The 23124-nt window shown below is 35.1% G+C and overlaps 3 protein-coding genes and 1 pseudogene across 3 annotated transcripts; all 4 read right to left on the bottom strand.

Moving 5' to 3' along the window:
- Nucleotides 1-2412: 2412 nt before the first annotated feature.
- LOC107468073 (receptor-like protein EIX2) lies at nt 2413-6955 on the bottom strand (annotated as a pseudogene).
- A 1459-nt stretch (nt 6956-8414) lies between these two features.
- Nucleotides 8415-9559, bottom strand: LOC107468198 (oil body-associated protein 2A). Its single transcript, XM_016087456.3, has 4 exons — nt 9280-9559; nt 9115-9197; nt 8921-9035; nt 8415-8848 (listed from the first exon to the last, which is right to left on the bottom strand). The coding sequence occupies exons 1-4, from the start codon at nt 9539-9541 to the stop codon at nt 8592-8594; spliced, it is 717 nt and encodes a 238-aa protein (XP_015942942.1). The 5' UTR covers nt 9542-9559; the 3' UTR covers nt 8415-8591.
- A 502-nt stretch (nt 9560-10061) lies between these two features.
- LOC107468201 (protein NRT1/ PTR FAMILY 4.5) lies at nt 10062-13931 on the bottom strand. The gene is made up of 6 exons (XM_016087458.3): nt 13821-13931; nt 13409-13556; nt 12932-13149; nt 11764-12207; nt 11489-11616; nt 10062-11179 (listed from the first exon to the last, which is right to left on the bottom strand). Exons 1-6 carry the CDS (start codon nt 13821-13823, stop codon nt 10297-10299), a joined length of 1824 nt encoding a protein of 607 aa, XP_015942944.1. The 5' UTR covers nt 13824-13931; the 3' UTR covers nt 10062-10296.
- A 1609-nt stretch (nt 13932-15540) lies between these two features.
- LOC107468171 (MACPF domain-containing protein CAD1) lies at nt 15541-19794 on the bottom strand. The gene is made up of 6 exons (XM_016087420.3): nt 19298-19794; nt 17931-18169; nt 17427-17622; nt 17047-17230; nt 16746-16900; nt 15541-16434 (listed from the first exon to the last, which is right to left on the bottom strand). Exons 1-6 carry the CDS (start codon nt 19586-19588, stop codon nt 15793-15795), a joined length of 1707 nt encoding a protein of 568 aa, XP_015942906.1. The 5' UTR covers nt 19589-19794; the 3' UTR covers nt 15541-15792.
- Between the last annotated feature and the right edge of the window lie 3330 nt (nt 19795-23124).

Genomic DNA, 23124 nt, shown 5'->3' with positions numbered 1-23124 from the left:
CACGTGGCTAAAACGACGTCGTTTTGGGGACAACGCCAAACGACATCGTTTTGAGGGGACAGATTCGTCCCTATCTTTGTTCCCTGGTTCTCGAAACTTCGACTTTTTAAAGTCAAATAGGTCCCCAAAGATTTTGTTATAAGTCAAAAAGGTCCCTGAATTTATAGTATATATCAAATTGGTCTCTCGAATTAAGCAACTAGAACCATAATTAGAACCAAATCATGATAAAATTATCCAAAGTATGTCAAAATATGTAGTCTCAAGCACATGAAATGGCAGATCTCAAGTATAATTACAGTCAATAAAGGGGATCATACTAATACATTGTCTTGTGGTCATGGTAACCCAAGTTCAAGAAAAATTTCTATAGGTCAAAGAAACAAATCAAGTCAATGTCCATTGGAAGAAATTTTCTTATTTCTCCATTAATGTACACAAGTACCCCTTTGTTGTCTCTAATAAAACTTTCACTACGGTAAAATACAGGTACCATGTCTTTACTCATCTAAATACCAAAAAATAAAACTCTGTCACAAGTTAACCAAGCAACCAACACAATACAACGTCATAATAGAATAAAAAATTCAAATACCTATATTATTTTTGTTATTATCAAATATCTATCGGTAACCACTTCACATCTCTCATTTAAGCTACACCTGCAACAAACTGTCTTTGATCTATTCTAAACATACATCACATGCACGTTCATCATACTTCACTCTTTACTGCCAATTTAATACGGCAAAAACTAACTTAACTTATTTCAAACAATGGCGATATATACAACACACCACCACCAAGCAGTCCCTATTCTCACTGTCAAAGCACCATTACGAACTTGGATAAACGTTAATGGAGGTGAAGAATATGAAGGGTTAGGTCGTAAAATCTAGGTGAGGGTTTGGGATACTTGTAATTTTACAAAGAGAAAGGGAAATGATACATTTTTTTTATACAAGTTACCTACTGACGAATTCTAATTGTTTAACTATAATTATACTTGAGATCTGCAATTTCATGTGCTTGAGACTGCATATTTTGACATACTTTGGATAATTTTATCATGATTTGATTCTAATTATGGTTCTAGTTGCTTAATTTGAGGGGACCAATTTGATATATATACTATAAATTCAGGGACCTTTTTGACTTATAACAAAATTTTTGGGGACCTATTTGACTTTAGAAAGTCGAAGTTTCGAGAACCAGAGAACAAAGTTGGGGACGAATCTGTCCCCTCAAAACGGCATCGTTTGGTGTTGTCCCAAAACGACGTCGTTTTAGCCACGTGTTCAGGGACTAATCTGTCCTGAGCGTGACACGTGTTGCTTTACCTGACACGTCACACCTACAACATCCACGTAGGAGAGAGAGTGTCGTGTTAACCGGTTCAACCTGGCTTGGGGACTTATATGGCATATATCTAGTAATCTTAGGGACCTGGGACCTAGTTAATTTTTTTGGGGGACAAATCTGTCGGATTGTCAAATCTTTGGGGACCTATTTGGGATAATACTCTAATAAAAAAGGACATGCACGTAAAGAAGTTCCAATTGTTACATTCAGGTAAAGCTTTCTCTCCTTTAATTTATTTAAGTACATTGTCCTTATTTTTATATAATTAAAAATTTTGACGTAAAAAATAATAAAATTAATCTTATGTTGGTTATATATATTATTCTCTATGATATTATATTATTATAAACATAATTATATAAATAAATATTATTCTTTAAATTGCTAAGAGTTAAACTTAATATTAACACGACAAATTTATTAAAGAAGTTTAAAAATTTAACTATTTAAGTGTCACTAACTTCTTTTTTTTTAATATGGAGTGTCACTTAATTATAATACTCTTTTAATTGAATAATGTTAAAAAGATAATAATAATAATAATAATAATAATAATAATAATAATAATATAAAATTAGTTTTCCTTTTGTGTTAAATTTTCAAAAACAAGGCATTAATAATTAGTGCTAATTTTACATTTAATGTCTTTTTTAAACAAAAATATTATTTATATACTAAAATGAATTACTGCATAAATAAAAAGAAATGAAAGGGAAAACTAATTACTATGGTACACATTTTATGGGAAATAGATACTCTCCCATTTATTTTTTTAACACTTAAGAGAATAAAGTGTGATCTCTCGCCTTTAATTTTACGGAAATATTTGGTAACCAAAGAAAACCAGCCAAAAACAGTCATAACTTGTCTTATTTAGCATTCATTAATTGTTGCGACAATTAATAAATACTAAATAAGGCAAGTTCTTGCTGTTTTTTTTGTCTACCTAACATTAGGACCAAAAATAAAGAGGAGACAGAGAATAATAAAAGATGAGATTAAACACTGGACAATTTTTTTCCACCCCGAAAAGAATCCACTCCCCACTTTATGGGTGTCGTCTCAGTTTGTTTCCAATCCAAACCTGCATTTCGCACGAACCATATTAACAGCAATAAAGATCAGTAACTTATCTCTCATGTGATCATGTCATAGACAAAACTAAAATAGGCGTGTCTCCAAGACCTCTTCAATACCAAACTGCCGCATACCACCCAGAAGCCCGTGATGTACCCAAAAGCAATGCTTCCATATAACCAGAACCTTTCACCTTCATTTGCATCTTCTTCTTCATCTCTTGGTGGCAACATTAATGAGCAGCAGTTAGTTGGCAGTGGTGTTCCACAAAGATGTGGGTTGCCCTCATAAATCGATGGATCACTGAATGTCCCAAACTGATTAGCTACTGGAATCTGTCCTGAGAAGTTGTTGTATGACAAGTTCAAATGACTCAAGAAAGTCATTGAAGTCATGCTTGGTGGGATTGAACCCGAAAGATGGTTGTGGGAAAGATCAAGGCTTTCCAAGTCAGTCAATGATCCAATGTTGCTTGGTATGTTACCAGTGAGATGATTCCATGACAAATTCAAGGCACCCAAGTGAACTAGCTCACTCAACTTTTCTGGTATCTCTCCAGTAAGATCATTTTTAGAAAGATCAATGGTTGAATGCACTACCATCTGGTTGATATAGTCCACTATTCTGCCATCGAAGACCAACTCTATATGCCTCGTGTATGGTACATGGTCTTCAAAAACAAATGAATACATCAGATATTTGAAAGATGTTTGAGGCAGTTTGTAACCGTGCACATCTCCTAAACATGCAGGAATAGAACCTGATATTCTGTTTTCTGCAAGATCTAATAAATGAAGTAAAGGTAGATGACATAGGTCTTCAGGGATGTTTCCAGTTAAGGCTTAACAGTTGGAAAGCGTCTTCCCTCTCTCTCGCAGGAAAAACTACTCTGGTGAAATCAACTCTATCTTCTATTCCTACATATACAATGCAATCTGCTATTTTACCTATATCTACTTGTAATGCCATTGACCGTAAATGCAGGAATTTTATTTGGGGTGAGACAGACAACTCAAAAAAAGTGCATTTGCTGAATTGGAACACCATAACTAAAGCGAAACAGTCGGGAGGTCTAGGACTGCGGCATGCAAAGGACCTAAACCACGCGTATATGATGAAAGCTGGTTGGGGGCTTATTGAAAGCAAAGATTCCTTATGGGCAAGAGTTCTCAGAGCAAAATACAAATGTGGCAATGACATTATTCCACAAGTTGAGAGAAGACGCAGTGAATCAAACCTTTGGAAAGGGATCTGCTCAGCTTGGCAAGATGTGGAGAAGAATATTGTGTGGAGAGTTGGTGATGGCTCTCAAATTAAATTCTGGACACATAACTGGGTCCCAAACATTGGAAGATTGAGCCAACAGACATTACAGGTAATTAATGAAGTCGATTTAAATATATCTCTAACTGATGTCCTTTCGGTTTCAGGCGGCTGGGATGTTACCAGATTAAAGGAGTGGCTGCCAGATGATGTGATTAGCAAGATAATGAGCCTTGTTCCACCGTCCCCTTGGAGATCGGAGGATTATATAGCCTGGGCACCCTCTTCGGACGGATCATTCAGCTTAAAAACAGCCTACCACGCCATTCAAAATGACTAGGTGTCACATGATCGAGTGTTCAAGCTTGCATGGAGCTGGAAGGGACCTGAAAGGATTAAATCCTTCATCTGGCTAGTGGCGCATGATGCTATCTTGACCAACATAGAGAGGAAACGAAGACACCTAACACACAATGATCAGTGTCCAAGATGTCACATAAATGAGGAAACAAGTCTACATGTGCTAAGAGGTTGCTCTTTTGCCTCTCTTGTATGGCAATTTCTTCGACCTAAAGACCAAGTGAAAGAGTTTTACAATCTTGGCAGGCACGATTGGCTCATTCACAACCTCTCCAAGACAAATGAGTGGCCTTGCACCTTTGGGGTTGCGATTTCCTCCCTATGGTACTTCCGCAACAAATTCATCTTTGAAGGAATTATCACTAACCCAGCAGCCGTGGCAGAGTCCATTAAAGTGAGGAGCTCTGAGATTAAAAGAGCGCTACATAACCTCATCATACCAAAGCAAGTTACTAACTCCACAGGGTGTCTTGTTCGTTGGTACCCCCCTCCTGAAAGTATAATCAAGATTAATGTTGATGGTTCCTACTTTTCCATCAACAACAATGCTGCTTGTGGCGGAGTTGTCCGTAATCATTTAGGCAGATTTCTAAAGGCGTTCACATGTAATATTGGAAATTGTTCTATTATGCATGCAGAATTATGGGGGGTCATTAAAGGACTCCAACTGGCCATCACTCACAACTGGAACCATGTTATCATGGAATCAGATTCTCTCGATGCTATCAACTTCATTAAACATGGATGTCCTGCCCTTCACTCTTGTGCATCGCTTGTAGAAGAAATCCGAATCTTATCAAGTCGCATCCAACAGGTGCAGTGGAACCACATTCTCCGCGAAGCAAATCAAGTGGCGGACATTCTAGCAAAGAAGGGGCAATCAATGCCGCTAGGTCTCCACATCATTGAAGATTCTATTCCTGATATTTTCAATGCTCTTTCTTCTGATTGTATGGGTTATCTCAGATTGAGAGGGATTCTTTAGGTGGTGTTTTTTCTTTCCTTTTGTTTTTCTTTTTCTGTTGGGGTCGTTGACCCCCCTTTCTTCACCAAAAAAAACTCAGCAAGTAAAGGAAGATTTTTAGTGGCATCTTTTGGAATGGACCCAAAAAGCCTATTGTTTCTTAGCACAAGAGTTTCCAGTTTAGTACAATTTTGAAAAACCGAAGACAAGTCTGTGGAGAGGTTATTGTTGCTCAAGTCTAAGATAAAAAGTGAAGGCAGTGAGCATATTGAGGTTGGAATTCCACCTGAGAAACTGTTATTGGATAGATCAATAATTCCCAACCTCTGCAAACCCATCCAAAATATGGGTATTTCTCCCACCAAATGGTTGTTAGAAAGATCAAGATAACTAAGACTTTTCATCTTATTAATAGATAGAGGAATGCTCCCACTCAAGTAGTTATTTGAGAGGTCCAACTCTGTCAATTGTGACATCTCTCTGCCAATATCAACTGGTATTTTTCCGGAAAGGAAATTGTTCCTTAGGTAGAGTGCAGCACACCAGACCAAAGTGGGAGAGAACCCTTCAACTGGTTGAAAGCTAAGTTAACAGTGGGTGAATATGAGGAAGAGAAGTTCAATGCTTTGGGAAGGTAACCAAATATATCGTTGTGAGAAAGATCAAGCTGCCAAATTTGGGAGGATATGTTGAAAAGCCAAAGGGGTATCTCCTCCGAGATTCCGACATTTTCTAGGACTAAAACTATGTCACTAAACAGGGACTTCAGGTTTCTGAGCCAGTTAGGAAATGCTGGGCCAACTTGACAGTCACGAATTTCCACATTATGTAAGTGGTGAAAACGGGGAACCCAGTCATGCGTCACTTTCAAAGCCAGTGACTTATTTTTGGATGATATAGAGAACGACATGAGATTTGTCAGATTATGGAAATGAATATTGGTCATTGTACCTTCCCAAAAGTTTTGGAGCAGATTTAGAGTTGACAACTTGGTTAGTTGACCAATACTTTCTGGAACTTCACCATTCATCATGTTTCCTTGCAGGTTCAGTGAAACTAGACTGGATAAATTGCCTGCAGATGCTGGTATTGGACCTGAGAGTGAGTTGTTTGACAGATCAAGTTCCACCAGAGAGTTAAACTGCCATAAAGAATTAGGCAATTTCCCAGTTAGTTGATTTGAACTCAGTAAGAGCCACTCTAGAGTTTGGTTGCTACAAGACAAGGCTTCCAACAATTCAGATATATCCCCAGTAAGCTGGTAATTGTTTGACAGGTGTATCTGCTGAAGTTTGCAGAGTTTCCCTCTCCCAAACTTACTACTAAGGGGGCCACTGAGATATGAAAAATAAAGATTTATTTCTGTGAGTGTGCTTATATTAAACAACCAAGAAGGTATTATTGTGGAACTGAAATCATTGAAAGAGAGGTCAAGAATGGAAAGTGATGTAATGTTTTGAAATGGAAGTGATGGAGGGAGAGTATCAAGATTGCAAAAAGACAAATGTAACTCTAGCAGCGACGGAATCATATTTACAGCTCGAAACAACTCAGTTGATGGGGAGCTAATGTTAACAAAATTCATGTTTAGATATTGAAGGTTAGACAAAAGAGAAAGCCAGCTTATATCTCTAACCCATATTGATGATGCTGTTAGACTTGAGATATCTAAATAATGCAAATTTGACAAATTTCCAACTTGAGAAGGGACCATTCCAGAAAAGTTTGCCCAAGATAGGTCAAGGTAACTCAACATACCAAGAGATCCTATAAATTTTGGAATGGGGACTCCTTGGAAATTATTATGACTAAGGTCCAAGTGAATCAGACGTTTTAAGTATGTAAATGAAGGATTTAACTGACCACTTAAGGGAGACCATTCCATGCCACAGATGTGTGAGTTCTGAAGGTTAAGCCTTAGGATGTGACCAGTTTAACATTAAGGCTTGTAGCTACATAGGATAATGATATAAGCAGGAGAATAGAAAAGGTAGCATATTCAAAGATGATTTTTGTGCTTGCCATCCTCCAAAAACCGGACATCATACCTTTCCAAATTTAACTGTGTGAGGCTGCGAGCTCCGTTTGATGAACTAGAGCTATATAGAACAGAATATATATCTTGATAACATAGTCAGATTAAATATATTTTAAAAATTGATATACACCATCTTCTGGGAAGTTCACCAAGTCAAAATCTGGATAATGCTTATGCTAACACTTGAAAATTGAAATAGAAACAATTATTATATAAGGTATTAACAAGTTTGAAGATGTCAGCTGCTACTGCTGAAGTCCATGCAATTTTCTATAAGCTACACTGCATGGATTTGCGTTGGACTACTTGCTCTTTTTAAAATATTTATGTCCTAATTAATTTGTAAACAAATATATTATAAGCACTTGATTAGTAATGTGAGTGTGACAATGGTGCATACCTGTTATTGACAATGCGGGTCCTTGACTGAGTAATGCAGTGAATCCATTATAAATTGATCTCTCAATATGACATATTAGTATAAAATTGATCATTCATCAAATTATCATATAATTATCCATTACCTTCCTTCGCGTCTCTTTCAAGCTCTTCTTCATGGTTCCTTCTCTGCAATTAATTAAAGCAGCAGCTTCAAATAAATTGTCTCCGACCTGGAGTGAAAATACAGGGAAAGAACCAAAGACTTACTTGTAAATTATAAAGGACAATTTCCTAATTCAAAATTACTAACATCTATAATTAAAATCTTATTACATCTAATCCGATGTATTTATTCTAGCGATAATTAATAAATACAAATAAAAGTCAAAAAGACAAATTATGACTATCTTTGACTCCCAAACATTTTTTAATATCGTGTGTAAAAATATACAATAAGCTCAACAATGACTATTGCAGGGTATTATTGTAATAAATCGGATTCAGTTATAGCAGTTAGTGATAGTTGGTGGCTACTAGATGTTTATAGCAAGTTGGCACTCTTAGTTAAAGCTAGCTATTTATACTATTAATTGCAACTAAAGCAATATGTGATCTCTCATTCTATTCTATTGAATAAGCAATAGTAAGTTCTCTGTTGGATTTGAATCCTCTAAAATTTGAATTTTACTTTAGATATAATCTTTTACTTTGAATAATTTCTCTTTCATATTTATTATTGGACTCACCTATGAAATTAATGGTTAAAATTCATACTTTACTCTCTAAAGTGAAATTCAAACTCAAACTTTAGAGGATTCAAATCCTTCTCGTTTGGTTCATTTCTCTCTTACACTCTAACCACTTCCTAACTTCTCTGAGTTGTTCATATTAAATAGTCCACAAGGTATACTAGAATTAAAATCATTCATATTATATATAATGCTGATTGACGATAGATTAAATTAACGGCTATATTTACTATGAGGATTCAGGTGTCATATGAGGAATCAATACAACAAATTCATTTTACATGAACAGAACCCAACTCACTCCTAACGTAATTATTAATTGACAAGCACTTAGATAATAGCTAAACACTTGAGACAATCCACTATTACATTTCATCACTTTAGATTTGTTCCCTCATCAAGGAAAAGGTGCCCTGAGTATCATCTCAGTATCCACAATGTCAATGGCAAACCCTTTGCCATGCTGCTTCCAATAATCAGCGAAAGGGCTAATCATCTCAGGCTCAGGGATCTCAAGCCTTGAGGTCTTATAGCTGTCTGAGGCAACATGATACTTTGCATCCCTCTGATGCACCAGATCTGGCCTCACCAGCCCAGGCCTCACCCCTTGTGGTGACATCATTAGTGCTGGTGCACCCAGTGGAACCCTATCTCCTGCACCAATAATAACACATAAAACTAAGCTTAATTAAACTCCAACAATATAATAACACAAAGATTGTTAACCTCTATCGGCCTGCCAAGTACACCAGAATTTTCCATAGGATTTAGCAAGGTTTTCAAGATCAGGCATGGCAATCATCTCTGGAACTCTTGGGCTTATTAATAGACCCAACTTGACCTGCACCATCCAAATCAGTCTAAGATAAAATATTTATGACACAGGAAAAAAAAAAAAAACAGAGAATAAAGTGAAAAACCTCATAAGCATGAGAGTGCCAAAGCTTCTTTTCCTCGTCAGGCAGATCTTCAAAGATTCTATCAGAAATAATGTACTCCACACCTGGCACAAATTCATATGGAGTGAGCGAGTTAGTTTTAATAACAAGAAGAAACACGCATGGGAAGTGAGGGAATAATTAGACCAAGGAGGCGGGCGTTGGCGTCGTCGGAGTCGTAGACGGCGCACTGGAGGAAGTCCTGGTTGAGGCGGGAGCAGTAGTGGTGAGTCTCGATCTGGCGAGACATGTCGTGGCTGTAGATGGCGAAGGAGCAAACGTGGTGGCTGAACTGCTTCACGGGTTTGAGGGACTGAAGCATCATGGCGCCCTTGTCTAGCATGTGCTGCCCCACGCTCATGGATTGCCCCGGTGGTGTGGGGCCCGCTGACTTGTCCGCCGAAGCCATTATTGTTTTGTTGGAAGAGATGAGAGTGAATTGGAAGTGATATAGAGGAAGGAGAAGGGGACGTGGTAGGCATGCAAGGTGCATTACGTGGCTTAGACTTGTTAATTACTTGTCAGGTTATGTTGCCATTTGTGAAGCTTTGGAACTTGGACACCTTTACATAACTACAAACAACTTTATTTAAAAACAACTTTATTTAAAAAGGGATCTTCTCTAATTTTTTCAACACTTAGAAAAAATAAAGTGTAATTTTTTATTCTTTTATCTTTAATTCCATAAGTGAAACTAAAAATAAATATAAGAAAGAAAATAATAAAAACTTAAATTTAACATTAGATATCATCCAATTTTTTACGTAATGATGAGTCTTGAATAACCATGTAATGATTTTTACTTACACTTATCAATAGTTTTTTTTTCTCTCTTTACCAATAGGTTTAAGTATGTGATTTATATAAAAAAAATTAACTTTCACAAATTTCAAAATGAATAATATATACATAATATGAAGACAAAATCATAACAAAAAAACACTGAATGTAGATAGAAAAAAAGATTAGAATGGAGATTAATTTCTCTCAAAAGGTATGGAGTGGATAGTAAGATCCATATGTGGATTGTGAAAATCTTGAGACAAAAAGCCTCCAAATTGTGAGGAATAGAAAAAGAGGCTCACAAAACAACCAACAATTATTTACTCCTTATGATAACCCATCTTTATTACTTTTTTTTTTCTTCTTCCTTGTAAACAATAATCATTCCTTTGATTTTGAATTGTCATCTGGCACTATAGGTTGTTGAGGCCGGTACTTGTACATCTTTGAAACAAACAAATAGATTATGAAGTTGATGAAGCTCACCACAGATAGGAACAAGTAGAAAAGGTTTAGATGGTTTCTGTTAATGTTGTTCCCTGCTAACCATCCCCTACTATTAGTGTGATGCTTGGTTGCACCATTCACACATTTCACCACAATAGTACTTAGAAAATACCCGAGTGCCATTGAAGTCCAAAGGAAGCATGTTGATGTAGATTTAAGCCCTTTTGGTGCTTCTGAATAGAAAAACTGAAGCAACCCCACATAGGTAAACATGTCAGCTATGCCAAATATGAAGTATTGAAAAGAAAGCCAGAATGTGCTTATTGGCAATGGCTGAAGTACTGGTATAGCATCAAGCATGTTATGGTCTCTTGCGACTTGTTTTCTCTTCACTTCCATTATTGAAGCCGCTGCCATTGATATGCAAGAGAGTACTAGACCTACTCCTATGCGCTGCAAGTGCGTGACTCCAGTGGGAATACCGGTGAATCTGCGCAGAAGAGGCACAAAGATGCGGTCGTAGATTGGAACAATTATGATTAAGAATGTGACTGGGATGATTGGGAGGGATGCTGGTGGGATGTGGAAATTATTGATGAATCTGGTGTCCATTGTATAGCCTTGTTGGATAGAAAATGTTTGGAGTTGAGCCAGGCAAAGGGTCATTATGATTGTGCAGCAGAAAATCGGGACCATACTAAGAAGGATTTTTGCATTTTCTACTTGTGTAACTCTGCAAAGCTTCCATGGGCTTTGAGCCTGTGGTTTCTCAGATTGATCATTAGGTTTTGTTTGGATGGCTGCTTTGTCCAAAAACCTGTGAAAAAAGAAGCTTCTGTTCAGAACTACAAAACCAAAGACATTGGAATTGGAATTGGAATGATATATACTAATTGCAAATGCTGAGTTCTTTGACCAATATGGCACATTTTTCATAGCCAAGATCTTTTAGGGTTCATCAAAGTGTAGACTATCCAAATCCACATGTTTTAATTAATTTACAAAATATAGATATTATTAGACCTTTTACTCTAGCCTTGTATCAATTTTACTTCTTTATTATGGCAAAGAGGCATGCAATAGAACTATATGTGTGCTTTAACAGTTACAAGAAGGAAAATTGAACCTGTAAATATCTCTATGAGGTAGAAACTCTGTTTCCAAAGCAGCTTCCTTGTCCTGCTCAATCTCATATAGTTCTGCAGGATCTTCAGGAAGGGTAAGTCTTCTATTCCGGATTGCAGCAACATAGACCTGGAAATTAAAACACATGAATAAGTACAATAAGGAGTTTGCAACCATTATAGACATCATCGTCTGGGGTATTAAGCTTATCGAAATTCGAGAGTAATGCTGATTAAGTTAAAACCAACACCATTAAGGCATGTATACAACAGATACCTGCACGATCTCAAGTAAAGCACTTGTTCCTTTAGCAGGATGAATTCTGTATAGTGGCAATGCAACAGCAAAGATAATGATGCCAAGTAACATAGCAATGGTGCCAATCCCAAATCCCCAATCCCATCCTTTATGGATTTGTATCCACACAATGAAGGTTAAGCTGACAGCACCACCAAGGCACACTGCAAGCAAGAGTGTGTTGAAGAATGTTGACATCAGCCTTGATTCTTTTGGGTCTGTTTCATCAAACTGGTCAGCACCATGTGATGGCAAAGAAGCTTTGACCCCTGCACTTCCAAATGCCAACAAGTACAAGCCAATGTAGAGAAATGCTTCTTGGCCTCTTTTGAGTTTCTCACAGTGGAATCTTGGATCAAACACATTGCAAGGGGGCGGCTTAAGGCTAGAATAGTGCGCTTGTACCGTGATCAATGCAAGTCCCTGCATAACATAGTTCACATTTCACAATATCACCTCAAATTTTCATTCAGACATTATTACAAGCAGTTGATAGTCATAGTTACTACTTACTACCGTACATGTTATCTTAAACTAGAAAATGTATTCCTAATTGTTTTTTTTTTTTTGAAAAAAGTGAATTAAAAATTAAATTCTATTCGTTATAAAAAAATTAAAATATATGGTAGGATAAAGGTTTAATTATGTGATGCTATAAAATACAGTATATGGCAATAAATTTGTTGTCTACAATCCAAATGTACAATTTGGTCAGCTTGTTTTAAATTTTAATATGATTTTGCGCGTCTGTGTCTGAGGATAAAAAAACTACATTGAGAGTACAGACACACCCAATTTTGCTGATCTACACATAAAACTATGTTAATTTTAAAAAATACTAATAACTATATATATCCATAATTATGTTTGACCACAATGATAAATTGATAATCAAGTGCTTATGTGTATATATATATATAATTAAAGGCGAGAGGAAGTTTAATTAAGCTAACTTGAGTCTATTCTGTCTATATATGAACTCTATAATTTGTGGCTAATTTGAGTGTGGTTATTATTTAGGGTTAAATTTAAATATCATAATAATGAAATATTCTTTTTAAACTATCACTGTATTTTTAGACATAAATACATATATTTTGTATAATACGAAAACGTAATGTATAGGTGCTAATTTAACTCACTGTACCAGAAAGTCGAGGGAGCCAGAAATAAGAACGGATTTGTATCTGCCAAGCCAGGTGTCAGCAACCACGGCGACCAAAAGGGCAAGGATGTAACTTACACCCAGATAGGTGGTGAGCATGTTAGCCGCATCGGCCAGATCATAGTGCATTTCTCCGTTGAAGTATGGCACCCCGTTCACCGCCAGCGAGAATGTCGCCAAGTTCTCGAAACCAAGCGTCACTGCATCCATCCATTCCATGCATATCCCACGTAACCATATCAAATTCATTTTACTATTCACCAATAATAGTCGGTGAAAATTCACGAATAATTATTTTTATATAAAATTATTTATTAAAAAGTATTAAATAATTTGATATATTTAATTAAATTATTATTTAATAAATTTTAACTATTAATTTTATATAAAAATAAATGCATATGAACTGAAATAATTAGGTGACATACAGATACTTAACCCTAAAATCTTAGGATGTACCTAGCATGGGGATTGCAGCTATCATTCCACCATGTTTATTTTTGAGAGCTCTTCTCCCTTTCCAATCAACCTTTCCATCTACCGCCACCAGCTGCTCCAGCTCCACCGCCTCCACCTTCCAATTCCCATCAACCACTTCAGAAGTTTCCTGCATGTATATATGGTAACGAATGAATGTGTATATAACAAGTAACAAAGAAAAAAGTCAAAGGTGAAAACTCAGGTGTATTCGACTTCACGTGAAGTTGATAGTTGAAAGTCGTTAGATGAAAATTGAGTCAAATCAATCAAATCATCTAATAACTCTCAATTATTAACTTCACGTGAAGTCGACTGTACTTAAGTTTTCACCAAAGTCAAAACTAGAAAGCTTATTAACTGATGAGTTCTTTCTAGCCAATATAAAAGATACCATTTCCAATACAAATAATGAATATGCTGAACTTGTGCAGAATGAAGATACAAATTTAGAAACGCAGCAAGCAAGACCAACTCCCTCTCCTTATATAATGTGAAAAATGCTTATCAAAAAGTATATTAATTAAGTATTTCTTAATCACAAAGATAATACAATGATTCCCTTTAATAGACAATAATAACGAGCACATCAAGTGCCTCACTCGACAAAGATGGACAAGGTTGTAGCTGATTCTTCAAGTCAGAATATACACTCTTCTTGGTTGGTAGCAAATTGCATTACATTGAAAAAGCCGACTTTACAATATAATAGCTATATATTTAGTGGCGGTTCTACATGGTTACATCCGTCACAATATCCTTAGTTTAGTTTCCTCTTCTTTCATATATTTTTAATTTAATCCCATGCCTTAGTTTATGAGCATTTAGCTAACGATATGATCACAATCTCGCTTAGTTATTCTCTAGAAAAATTCTCGTGGATTTGTAACAACAACAAAACCAGCCTGTTTGGGATATACCAAGTTAGGTTCTTTTTGTTTTTTATTGTTTGATTTTACGAGATTTATTAATAATTATCGTGGTGTTTGTTCGAAAATGTTAATGGAGAAGTATAATCAATTAGCTTAACATTAGCCATGGAAAATAATGAGAGACTAATATGGATTTTAGGCTGCATTTGTTTTCAGAGACGGGACACTGAGACAAGGACACGGAAATACAAAATCGTGTTTGACAGATGAAACATGGACAGAAACATTGTGTTCAGGACACTGAATTAGTGTATTTTATGTCCATTTTCATAGGAAGGACACAGAAACACTAACAAGAGATAAAACTTATTTTTTTATATTTTTTTCATTATTCTTGTTAATTTTTTATAATTATATTTTTTATTATTATAATTTTCTTCTCAAATTTATTGAATAAAAAAATAGAATAAATTAGATGTTTATAATTTGTTCTAGATTATCATCAAATATAATATAAGAACACAAAATTTTGTATTTTTATCGTTTGTATCTTGTTTTGAGTGTTTTGTCTTGTCTTCTTCTCAAAAATAAACGTAGCCTTAGCTATTATTATTGTTGTCACACTATGAGTGCAATATGTATCCAAAGCATCCCTTTAGAAATCTTGAGAAATGATATCTTTTAGTGGTAAGAATTAAATAAACTGAATAATACAGTCAATGAAGTACTAAAAAAATGTCACTGAAAAGAGCATTTTGTTGTTATGTTTTCCCTTCCATATTAATTATGTCAACGGTTCACACCATAATATACACATATAAGTTAAGATGATGGAGAAAATTGTACTATATATGATATGATATGATGCATTATTGTACTCCTGGTTGCTTCTACTTCTGTCTCTCATCAACTTGACTCAGCAAATGTCTCAAATTATCTGATAGAAAATTTCAAGTAACAACTGTATAATCATTTTTGTTGGGGCTGAGTTGCGTTGTTGAGTTCATTTTGATTCAATTTACTCTCCTTCACCTTTTCAAATAGTATAGAAAAATGAATAAACTGATGTAGCAAAGAGATAGTTACATTTCTTATTTTAGTTTATAGTTCCATGTGAATTGTGAAATGCGAATTCCTCAACATAAGTATATTGGTGTGTAAACATAGCTTGATTGTTGAATCCTGTCACTGTTAGTTAACTAAAATAATGTTGAGTTTATCTCTAGATGCAAATGATGAATATAAAACAAATGGTAACTGTCTTTATGTAATGATGTCACTGTAAACAAAATTGAATTCAAAATCATTAGCATAATCAATGATTTGCATGACCATCATCATCTAAACTAATAAGGCAAAAGTACACCAAAAAAATATCTCAACCGGTTCCCTGTGCAAAGAATGCTTGACCTTGACTATTGTTTCTAGTGTGAAGGGGAAAAAAAAATAAAAAATAACACATTTTTGGGGAGAAGAGGGGATGGGGGATATGAATCAGTAGTTTAGCAAAGAGTACTTTATCCTCAGTACAATTTTTCCTTTGTCAACTCCAAGCTTAGCACCAGTAACTAACCAATGACCAGGAATATCTTGGGGCCCTTTTGACATTTCTGTCATGTCAACAATTTTGGCTAATTTTCCAATGTGAATTGAACTATCTTCCTTCTTATCTTCAGAGGCTTTCTTTGTTACTGATGATGATGCGCCATCGGATCTTTGTGCTGCAGGAGTAGAGGGGTTATGATCCCATACAGATCGCCGTATCGTGCATCCTGGAACCTTGGAGAAGAGGAGCTTGAGGTGCAAAACATTTTTGGCACCAAAGTCCCAAACACCAAGCTGTGCTCCTGTGACAATGTGGACACCAGAGAGGTCACCAATGCTAGTCTCAGTGTACTCGATTGGAGCGGTGCTTACGTGGGAGAAGTTCTTCCATTTAATTGGCTCAAACCACCGGCTGTCCTGCTCTTCAGGACCATGCCACTTGGGAGCACCTATGGCCATATGTGTGTCCCAGTGAGGTTGAAGGTTTTTCGGGAGCGAGACTAAATGCTGCAAATGAATCGCGAGACGATTCAGTTTGGTGCCTTCTAAGCTAAGTCTTAGCCCAGTGACAGGTTTTCGTCCAACAGTTACCTGCACACCAAGTCTTGTTATTGGCTAGGAAGAAATATACCAAAGGTTTGTGATGTATAATTTACAATGCCACCAACAATGTGATTGTGGAATCATAAGCTTAGTTCAACAGTTCTATAACTTGGTTGCAACATATTAAAGATTAATGCTGATACATCTATCCAAAAGAACATGAATAAGGTAGTTAGCAATACAGAATAAAATGACAGTTTTAGCACCTCTCCTATGTTCTTAAAATGTGCATGATCCTTTTTGTCATAATTTGATTGCGATGTTCAATCAAGTAGGATTTTAGTAAACATTAACAATACCTGATCTGGACTGACATAAAGCTTTGGTCCCATCAAGCTGAAATGGAGGGTCGGACAGACGGGCTCCTTTCTTTGTAGATTGTTCTGCTCCGGTGCCCAAGCGCGAGTAATTTGGAAATCCAAGAAATACTGTAGATCTTCAATGGGTGGTTTGTCTGGTGGATATAGCAGAGTGGTGAATTACAATAACATATGGTTCTACTTCTAAGTACTGCTAATCACACTTGTCCAGCAAACTGTCCATAACCAATGCATTTAACAACAGAGTAATCATTGTATCAATAATTTGATTAAGACTTACACTCAAGATATAGATCAATAGCACGGCTCAAATGCTTTACACCGGGCACTCCTTCAAGAAGGGAAACAATTGGAGTAAATGTCATGTTAATGATATCGGGTGCCGATTTAACAGTCTCCACCCATTTAGTGTGACTTTGCTCAAGATCATCACCTCCTCTCCTTCTAAAAATCACAGTAACATCCTGTAGCAACAAAATGAAAGATCACTTCACTCAGATTCCTATATTTTCTACATTACATCAGTGACTCAATGATTTTCAAAGGGAGAATGAAATAGGAAGAAAATAACAAAATTAGTGCAACAAAGCTAGGCAGCAATGTATTTGCATAAGAAAAAATGTGAGTAATAATGGGAACATGGCATTTCTTAAAACTAACCTTCTCCTTGTACTTTAAAGGACCAGAACCAGATGTGTTTTTGACATCAAGAAACCTATCATTTCCAATGTCATTTAAGTAGTTCTCAATGTCTGAGGCAGACAAACTAGATGAATGGTGCTGCCTGATATACACTACGTCTCTTCCGCCAACTGTTGCAGATGTAACAATGTGGGTACCATAATTCTCAATAAAACTGAGAAGAATAAAGGGCAGAGGTTTCTGATTAGAACTTGAATATATAACTCTTCCTTTTTGGATTTTTGAGGGGAAAGGAACAAAGTATTTTGGACAATAAATTTAAGTCATGACAAAAATGCTTTGTAATATCTACTGTCATAATACTGCAACCAAGAAAAATTCCACTGCCTTTTGTACAATATAATGGGACGACATCCGCGGCATGCAACATTTTGTCATTGTCAGACCTAACAAGCCAAAACCATTGCCTAGAGCAAAAGTAACTAGATTTTATCTACAGGAAAAGATAAGAGTTTGGTTTACCTTGCCAAGGAAGCTGGATCCCAAGAGTAAGGAACAGCGCGTTTGACTTGATCATTCAAATCCAAACTTAGTTTGGTTAATTTAACTTCAACCAGTGGAATGAAATATCCAATCATAGCAAGGGATTTGGTGGCTGCAGCATCAACCGTCCAGGAGCCAGTAAAATTGAACATGGAATTAAAACTTCCAAGTGGAATTTGTCCTTTAACGCCTGATTTCTCATTGAAATATTTTGCCATCTGAAAAATTCAGTCATCAAATAAGGCCACCACAACTTCTAAATTGGTTATACAACAAGCCTGCATCTTTCACTTCTAAGAAAACAAGAACAATTGTTATAGGAAAAATAATACATTACGATTACTAGACATTATTTTCTATTTATATGGAAAGATTATATTATCAGGACAATGTAACAGAACAGGCTCAACCATCACTTGTCAAAACAAAGTTCCTCATTATTATCATCACTCGTGCACATTAATGTATCATAGTCTCATGCCATGTCTTTTTCAGGTCCCTCTTCCCCGTTTTGTTTGGCATCACACTTGGATTCCACATCTTACCAGGGCCTGCAAATTCCTGTTCCATATTATGAACTTCTACATTTCAATACTTCTAAAGAATTTGGGAACTTGCTGCTTCATTTGCCAGATTCATGGATACTCATAAATAAATCCAATTTTTCAATCCTTAAAAGAATTCAACATTCTACTCCCAGAATAATATTCAAACAAATTTCTACATCCTCTCAGGCCGATATACTGCTTCGAGATTAGTACAAATAACAGAACGATATTTGGTGGAAATTTTGCTATAACTTTGCGATGCTTGTAAGACAAAATGAAGTTTTGTCAGAGCTTGAGAAAAACAATTTACAGTTGTCAAGTGCCAACCAACTTAAGATGATAGGGTCTAATTCAAATAAGTGTATTGCTTCAGGTCCATCATTTGGCAAGAATAAAAAATGCAACTTGGGAGGACACATAAAAATTTCACTTTAACTATCCGGTTCTTATTTCAGGAAATCAATGACATAGAGCCACTTTAATTGCTACAAACCACATCTTCATATGTCATAAACCCCCACCCTATTCCAAGTGATATATCCAGCAAATGCAGCAAGGAACAGAAGATTCCATATTAGATTGAGTTGGGTAACGAATCAAGAAAACACAGTCCAACACATTGACCAACCCACCAACCAACCAAAAAACAGTAACAATAGAGAACAGGGAAAAATGAGCCAAAAAAAGGGGAAATTCTTATATGCCCAGGTTGCCCTTTTCCTTCATTTCTAAGAAGAAATTCCCCAGAAGCAAAACAAATCAAAATCAAAATCTAGAAACCATATAAAAATAATTCACCTCATGGAAGCTACACACAGGGGTCTTGTTTATATCACCCTTGCCATTCCCATAGGAGCAATCAATGTCCACAGAAACATTGGGAACAAGAACACCATGGGAAACAGCAAGATCCCTTGTATTCCCCTCATCAAGATGAACAAGCCTCGACCCTGGTGCCCCTTTGCAGTATAGAAGCCTAATATCAGATGTTACATCAAAGCCACGACCCAAAGCTTGGATTGAATTTGCAAGTGTGGCTGCCAGTGAATCAGAGCTCCTCAATGAAACCGATGGGTCTTCCATCATCATGGTCAAAGAACATAAGAAGAGCAAGAAGAAGGTGTTGGAATTGGTGAAGCGGTGATGATGATGAAGTAGTAGAAGAATATGAGCAATAACAACAGCATTTGATGTTATGTGCTCACAAGAAGAAGAAGAAGAACAACATGGCTTTGTTTTTTTCTTTGAAGGTTGGACCTTGTAGTTGTTGTTGGTGAGCTTCGAAGGTTGTTCTTTCTTCTAAAAGGCAACTGTTTGAGTTTGACTGTTAATCATCTACTGTCTGAAAACGCGTTTTTTTTTCCATCCTTTCCCTTTGCATATTTTTTTTTTCACTTTTAGATTCTGAGTTGACTATTTTTTTGGTTTATGATTTTATGTTATTAGATATTTTCACTCTTAAAATGGTGATTTTTTTCGCCTACGGTATCTCCTAACTCGACAGGTCAAAGACTAATTTGTCGCGAATCTAAGCTCCATTTAAGGGTCTTTCGCTGGCCAATAGATTGTTGCATGCACAAGGCAACGAATCTAAGTTGGTTGATTTTTTTTTTATAACTAGGTTTAGAATAAGACAATAACATCATTTTTTAAAATTTGGAACAATTCCTTTACGTTACTAACAATATTTCTACTAACATTTATAACTTTTATTTATAACTATGTTTAATAAAAATATTTTTGTAAATATGTCTATTAAAAATATCTTTTTTATGATCATATTTAATAAAAATATTTTTATATAAATATATTTTTTAAATATATCTTTTTTATATATATTTAAAATATAATAATTAATTATTATTAATAATAAATTGATAAATAATATATTACTACCTGTACTTTTTCAATTTGAAAACATCTTTGGATACGATTATGTTTTTACATAAAGTATAAAGTAGTATTATTTGACCGCTTGATTTTTCAACAATAAAAATGAAATAAAGCATTAGAAAAATGATTGATTCCAAGTTTCCAACTCGTACATAAAAATGGAGAATGTAGCTGACCATTCGAGTATGATTTTAATATTCCTTGTTGATTTTAATCCCTTCTCTTATCTCTATATCTTATACATGAAGTTGGGATGTACTACACGCAATAAAAGGAAAATGAATTTGACTAGTCATACTAATCTCATTTAATCAACAAAACAAAAATAACAAGGGGTTATATTTTTATCTTATAGTAACCAAAAATATTTCCATGTGTTTAATAACGAGTATTGACTTACACAAGCAAAGAGTTGAGTGCAGATCAATAAATAATTAAGAGATAGGTTTCTAAAAATTATACCATCTATATTTAATAAATTAAATTAAAAATAATTTCAATAATTATAAATGATAATAATTATACTTAATAAAATAATTTTTAAAATTTAAAAATATTATAATAAACATAAATATAAGAATTAAATTTAACAATTAAATAATATATAAAATTATATTAGACTTTTTTCAAATTGGTAATTAAAAAAAGAGTCTACAAGTTAGAACGACTTAACAAGCACGACTTAGGGTGTGTTTGGGGTTCACGTTGGAGAAAAAAAAGCTAGTTTGAACGTCTTGAACGCCATATTATTATGTTTGGCAATTTTTTGAAATCCCTAACCCTGCTTTCACCTGTGAACGTACGTTCACGAGAAGCTAAAAATTCAAGCTTCTGCGTTCACGTTGGAAAAATTAATGACTGTTGGAAGAGTTAGGTATCAAATTTATTTCATATCTACCAACTGTAGCCTTCCTTTCTTCTATAAAAAGGATGCCCATAACCACATAATTTCACACAGTAGTAGCTCTTTCTATGTTTAGTTACAAAAATTTTTTTATCAAACTCTTTCAGATTTGTTTCCATCACTACTAAGTAAAGATTTTAATTTTCTTTTTAATATTTTTTAGTTATTTCTTTCATATTTTAATTTTTATGTTTTTTATTGTATTTTTTATTTATATGATAAATATTTTTCATATTATTTTTTTAGTGTTCTGATGTTATTTTTTTAATTTTTTATTGTTATATTTTTATTTTTTTATTTATATGACACCTATTGTTGATATAAATTTTATTTTTATTAATTTTTATTATGTTTTATTTATATAATTATTTTTTCTATCCTTTATTGTACTATATTTATGTTATGTATAAAAGTTTTTATTTTTTTATTTGATTATATTCATATAAATTTTATTTACTTTTTATTATAATTTTTTTGTTCATATGATATATATTGGATGTCTCTTTTAGTAATTTTTCATCTAAAAGTGATTTTAAATAGTATAACTCAAACAACATTTATTTTACTATAATCAATTTTGATATAAAAATTGCCAAACATAAATCACGTTAACACAAACTTACTTTTCATCAAAAGCAAGTTTGCAAAATCACTTCTATGCAAACTCTCGTTTGCAAACTGAAATCCAAACACACACTTATATGGCGTTTCTAACCATAAAAAAGCTCTATTGATTTGGTAATTTTGTCAAAAGTTTTTATTTAGTGGTTTTACAAAGTCTCTCTTAGTTTTTTAATGTTCCTTTTTCTTTTATTTTTGTATATATTTCTGTTTTTTCGAGCACTCTTTTCTACTCGAATAACAACGAAAGATTTTAATGAGGTTTACCCTTCAATAAAAGTCATTTTTTCTATTGTAAATAATTTCTACCCAAACAAAAAAGTACGAACAAAAAAACATTTCATTCGCGTTCTAACCAAGCAAGCAGTACAAACAGAATAAACTAGACGGCTAACCCAAGGCCCGATCACCCCAAATCCAACAAACGGATATCCATGAATAAACAGATGTACTTAAAACGGCCCACCAAGGGCCCCGCTATTCATACAAAACGGCACACTAAATCAGATCACCAAAAAGCAGTTCAACGAGCCGAAAGAACGGCTTACAAATTTCATAAGATAAATTGTTCCATAAAAGTAACAGTATGAAATGATGAACAGACGGCTTACAAACTTATAAAATGAAAAAAGAAATAGCAACAAACTACTCCAAATCCACGATTTGACCATCCTTCACGGTCTGGAATGCTCCCATTACGGACACATCCACATCCGGGGACAGAACCTAGACTTGGGCTTTCAAAGCCTCCTCAGTAGCTGCAATGACTTCCCAAGCATCAGCCAGAAGGATGACATTTTACTTTGTAATAACTAAAAAAAAGAGAAAGATATGCAAATAAATAAAACAAAATTGTAGGCCACTCTTCTTCTTCTTTTTTTTCCCTAACCCTAATCACACACAAACACTCTCTCTCAACCTTCAGTCCCTCACTAGCCGTCACCCTCCCCAAACCCCCCTTCCTCACTCACACACGGACACAAACTCACAACACACACACAAATCACATGAACAAAGAAGAGAAGAATGGAGGGAGAGCTGCGCTGCGAGGGAGAAGAGAGAGGACTGCCACTACGTGTCCTGCCGCTGCCCTCCCCACCGATCCGCCGAACCCACCACACCTCGTTGCCAATTGCCGCCATCATCAACAACGATGGAGGAGAGAGAAAGAGGCGAACACGAGGAGTGAGAGGGAAGCCTTTGTGTT

The sequence above is a fragment of the Arachis duranensis genome, chromosome 10 (assembly GCF_000817695.3).
Source record: "Arachis duranensis cultivar V14167 chromosome 10, aradu.V14167.gnm2.J7QH, whole genome shotgun sequence".
NCBI lineage: Eukaryota > Viridiplantae > Streptophyta > Magnoliopsida > Fabales > Fabaceae > Arachis > Arachis duranensis.
Note: the sequence above shows the minus strand (reverse complement) of the source record. Positions and strands in the feature narration are given on the sequence as shown.

Excerpts from the sequence above, each read along its gene's own strand:
- LOC107468198 (XM_016087456.3), bottom strand. The coding sequence starts at position 9,541 with ATGGCTTCGGCGGACAAGTCAGCGGGCCCCACACCACCGGGGCAATCC. Across the intron at positions 9,198-9,279 it reads CGCCAACGCCCGCCTCCTTG|GTGTGGAGTACATTATTTCT; the intron begins GTCTAATTATTC and ends AATTTGTGCCAG. Across the intron at positions 8,849-8,920 it reads TACTTGGCAGGCCGATAGAG|GAGATAGGGTTCCACTGGGT; the intron begins GTTAACAATCTT and ends TTATTGGTGCAG.
- LOC107468201 (XM_016087458.3), bottom strand. Across the intron at positions 13,150-13,408 it reads AGCTGCAATCCCCATGCTAG|TGACGCTTGGTTTCGAGAAC; the intron begins GTACATCCTAAG and ends GGATGGATGCAG. Across the intron at positions 12,208-12,931 it reads CTGGCTCCCTCGACTTTCTG|GGACTTGCATTGATCACGGT; the intron begins GTACAGTGAGTT and ends TATGTTATGCAG.
- LOC107468171 (XM_016087420.3), bottom strand. The coding sequence starts at position 19,588 with ATGATGATGGAAGACCCATCGGTTTCATTGAGGAGCTCTGATTCACTG. Across the intron at positions 18,170-19,297 it reads CTGTGTGTAGCTTCCATGAG|ATGGCAAAATATTTCAATGA; the intron begins GTGAATTATTTT and ends TGAATTTTTCAG. Across the intron at positions 16,901-17,046 it reads TATTGATCTATATCTTGAGT|ACAAACCACCCATTGAAGAT; the intron begins GTAAGTCTTAAT and ends TATATCCACCAG.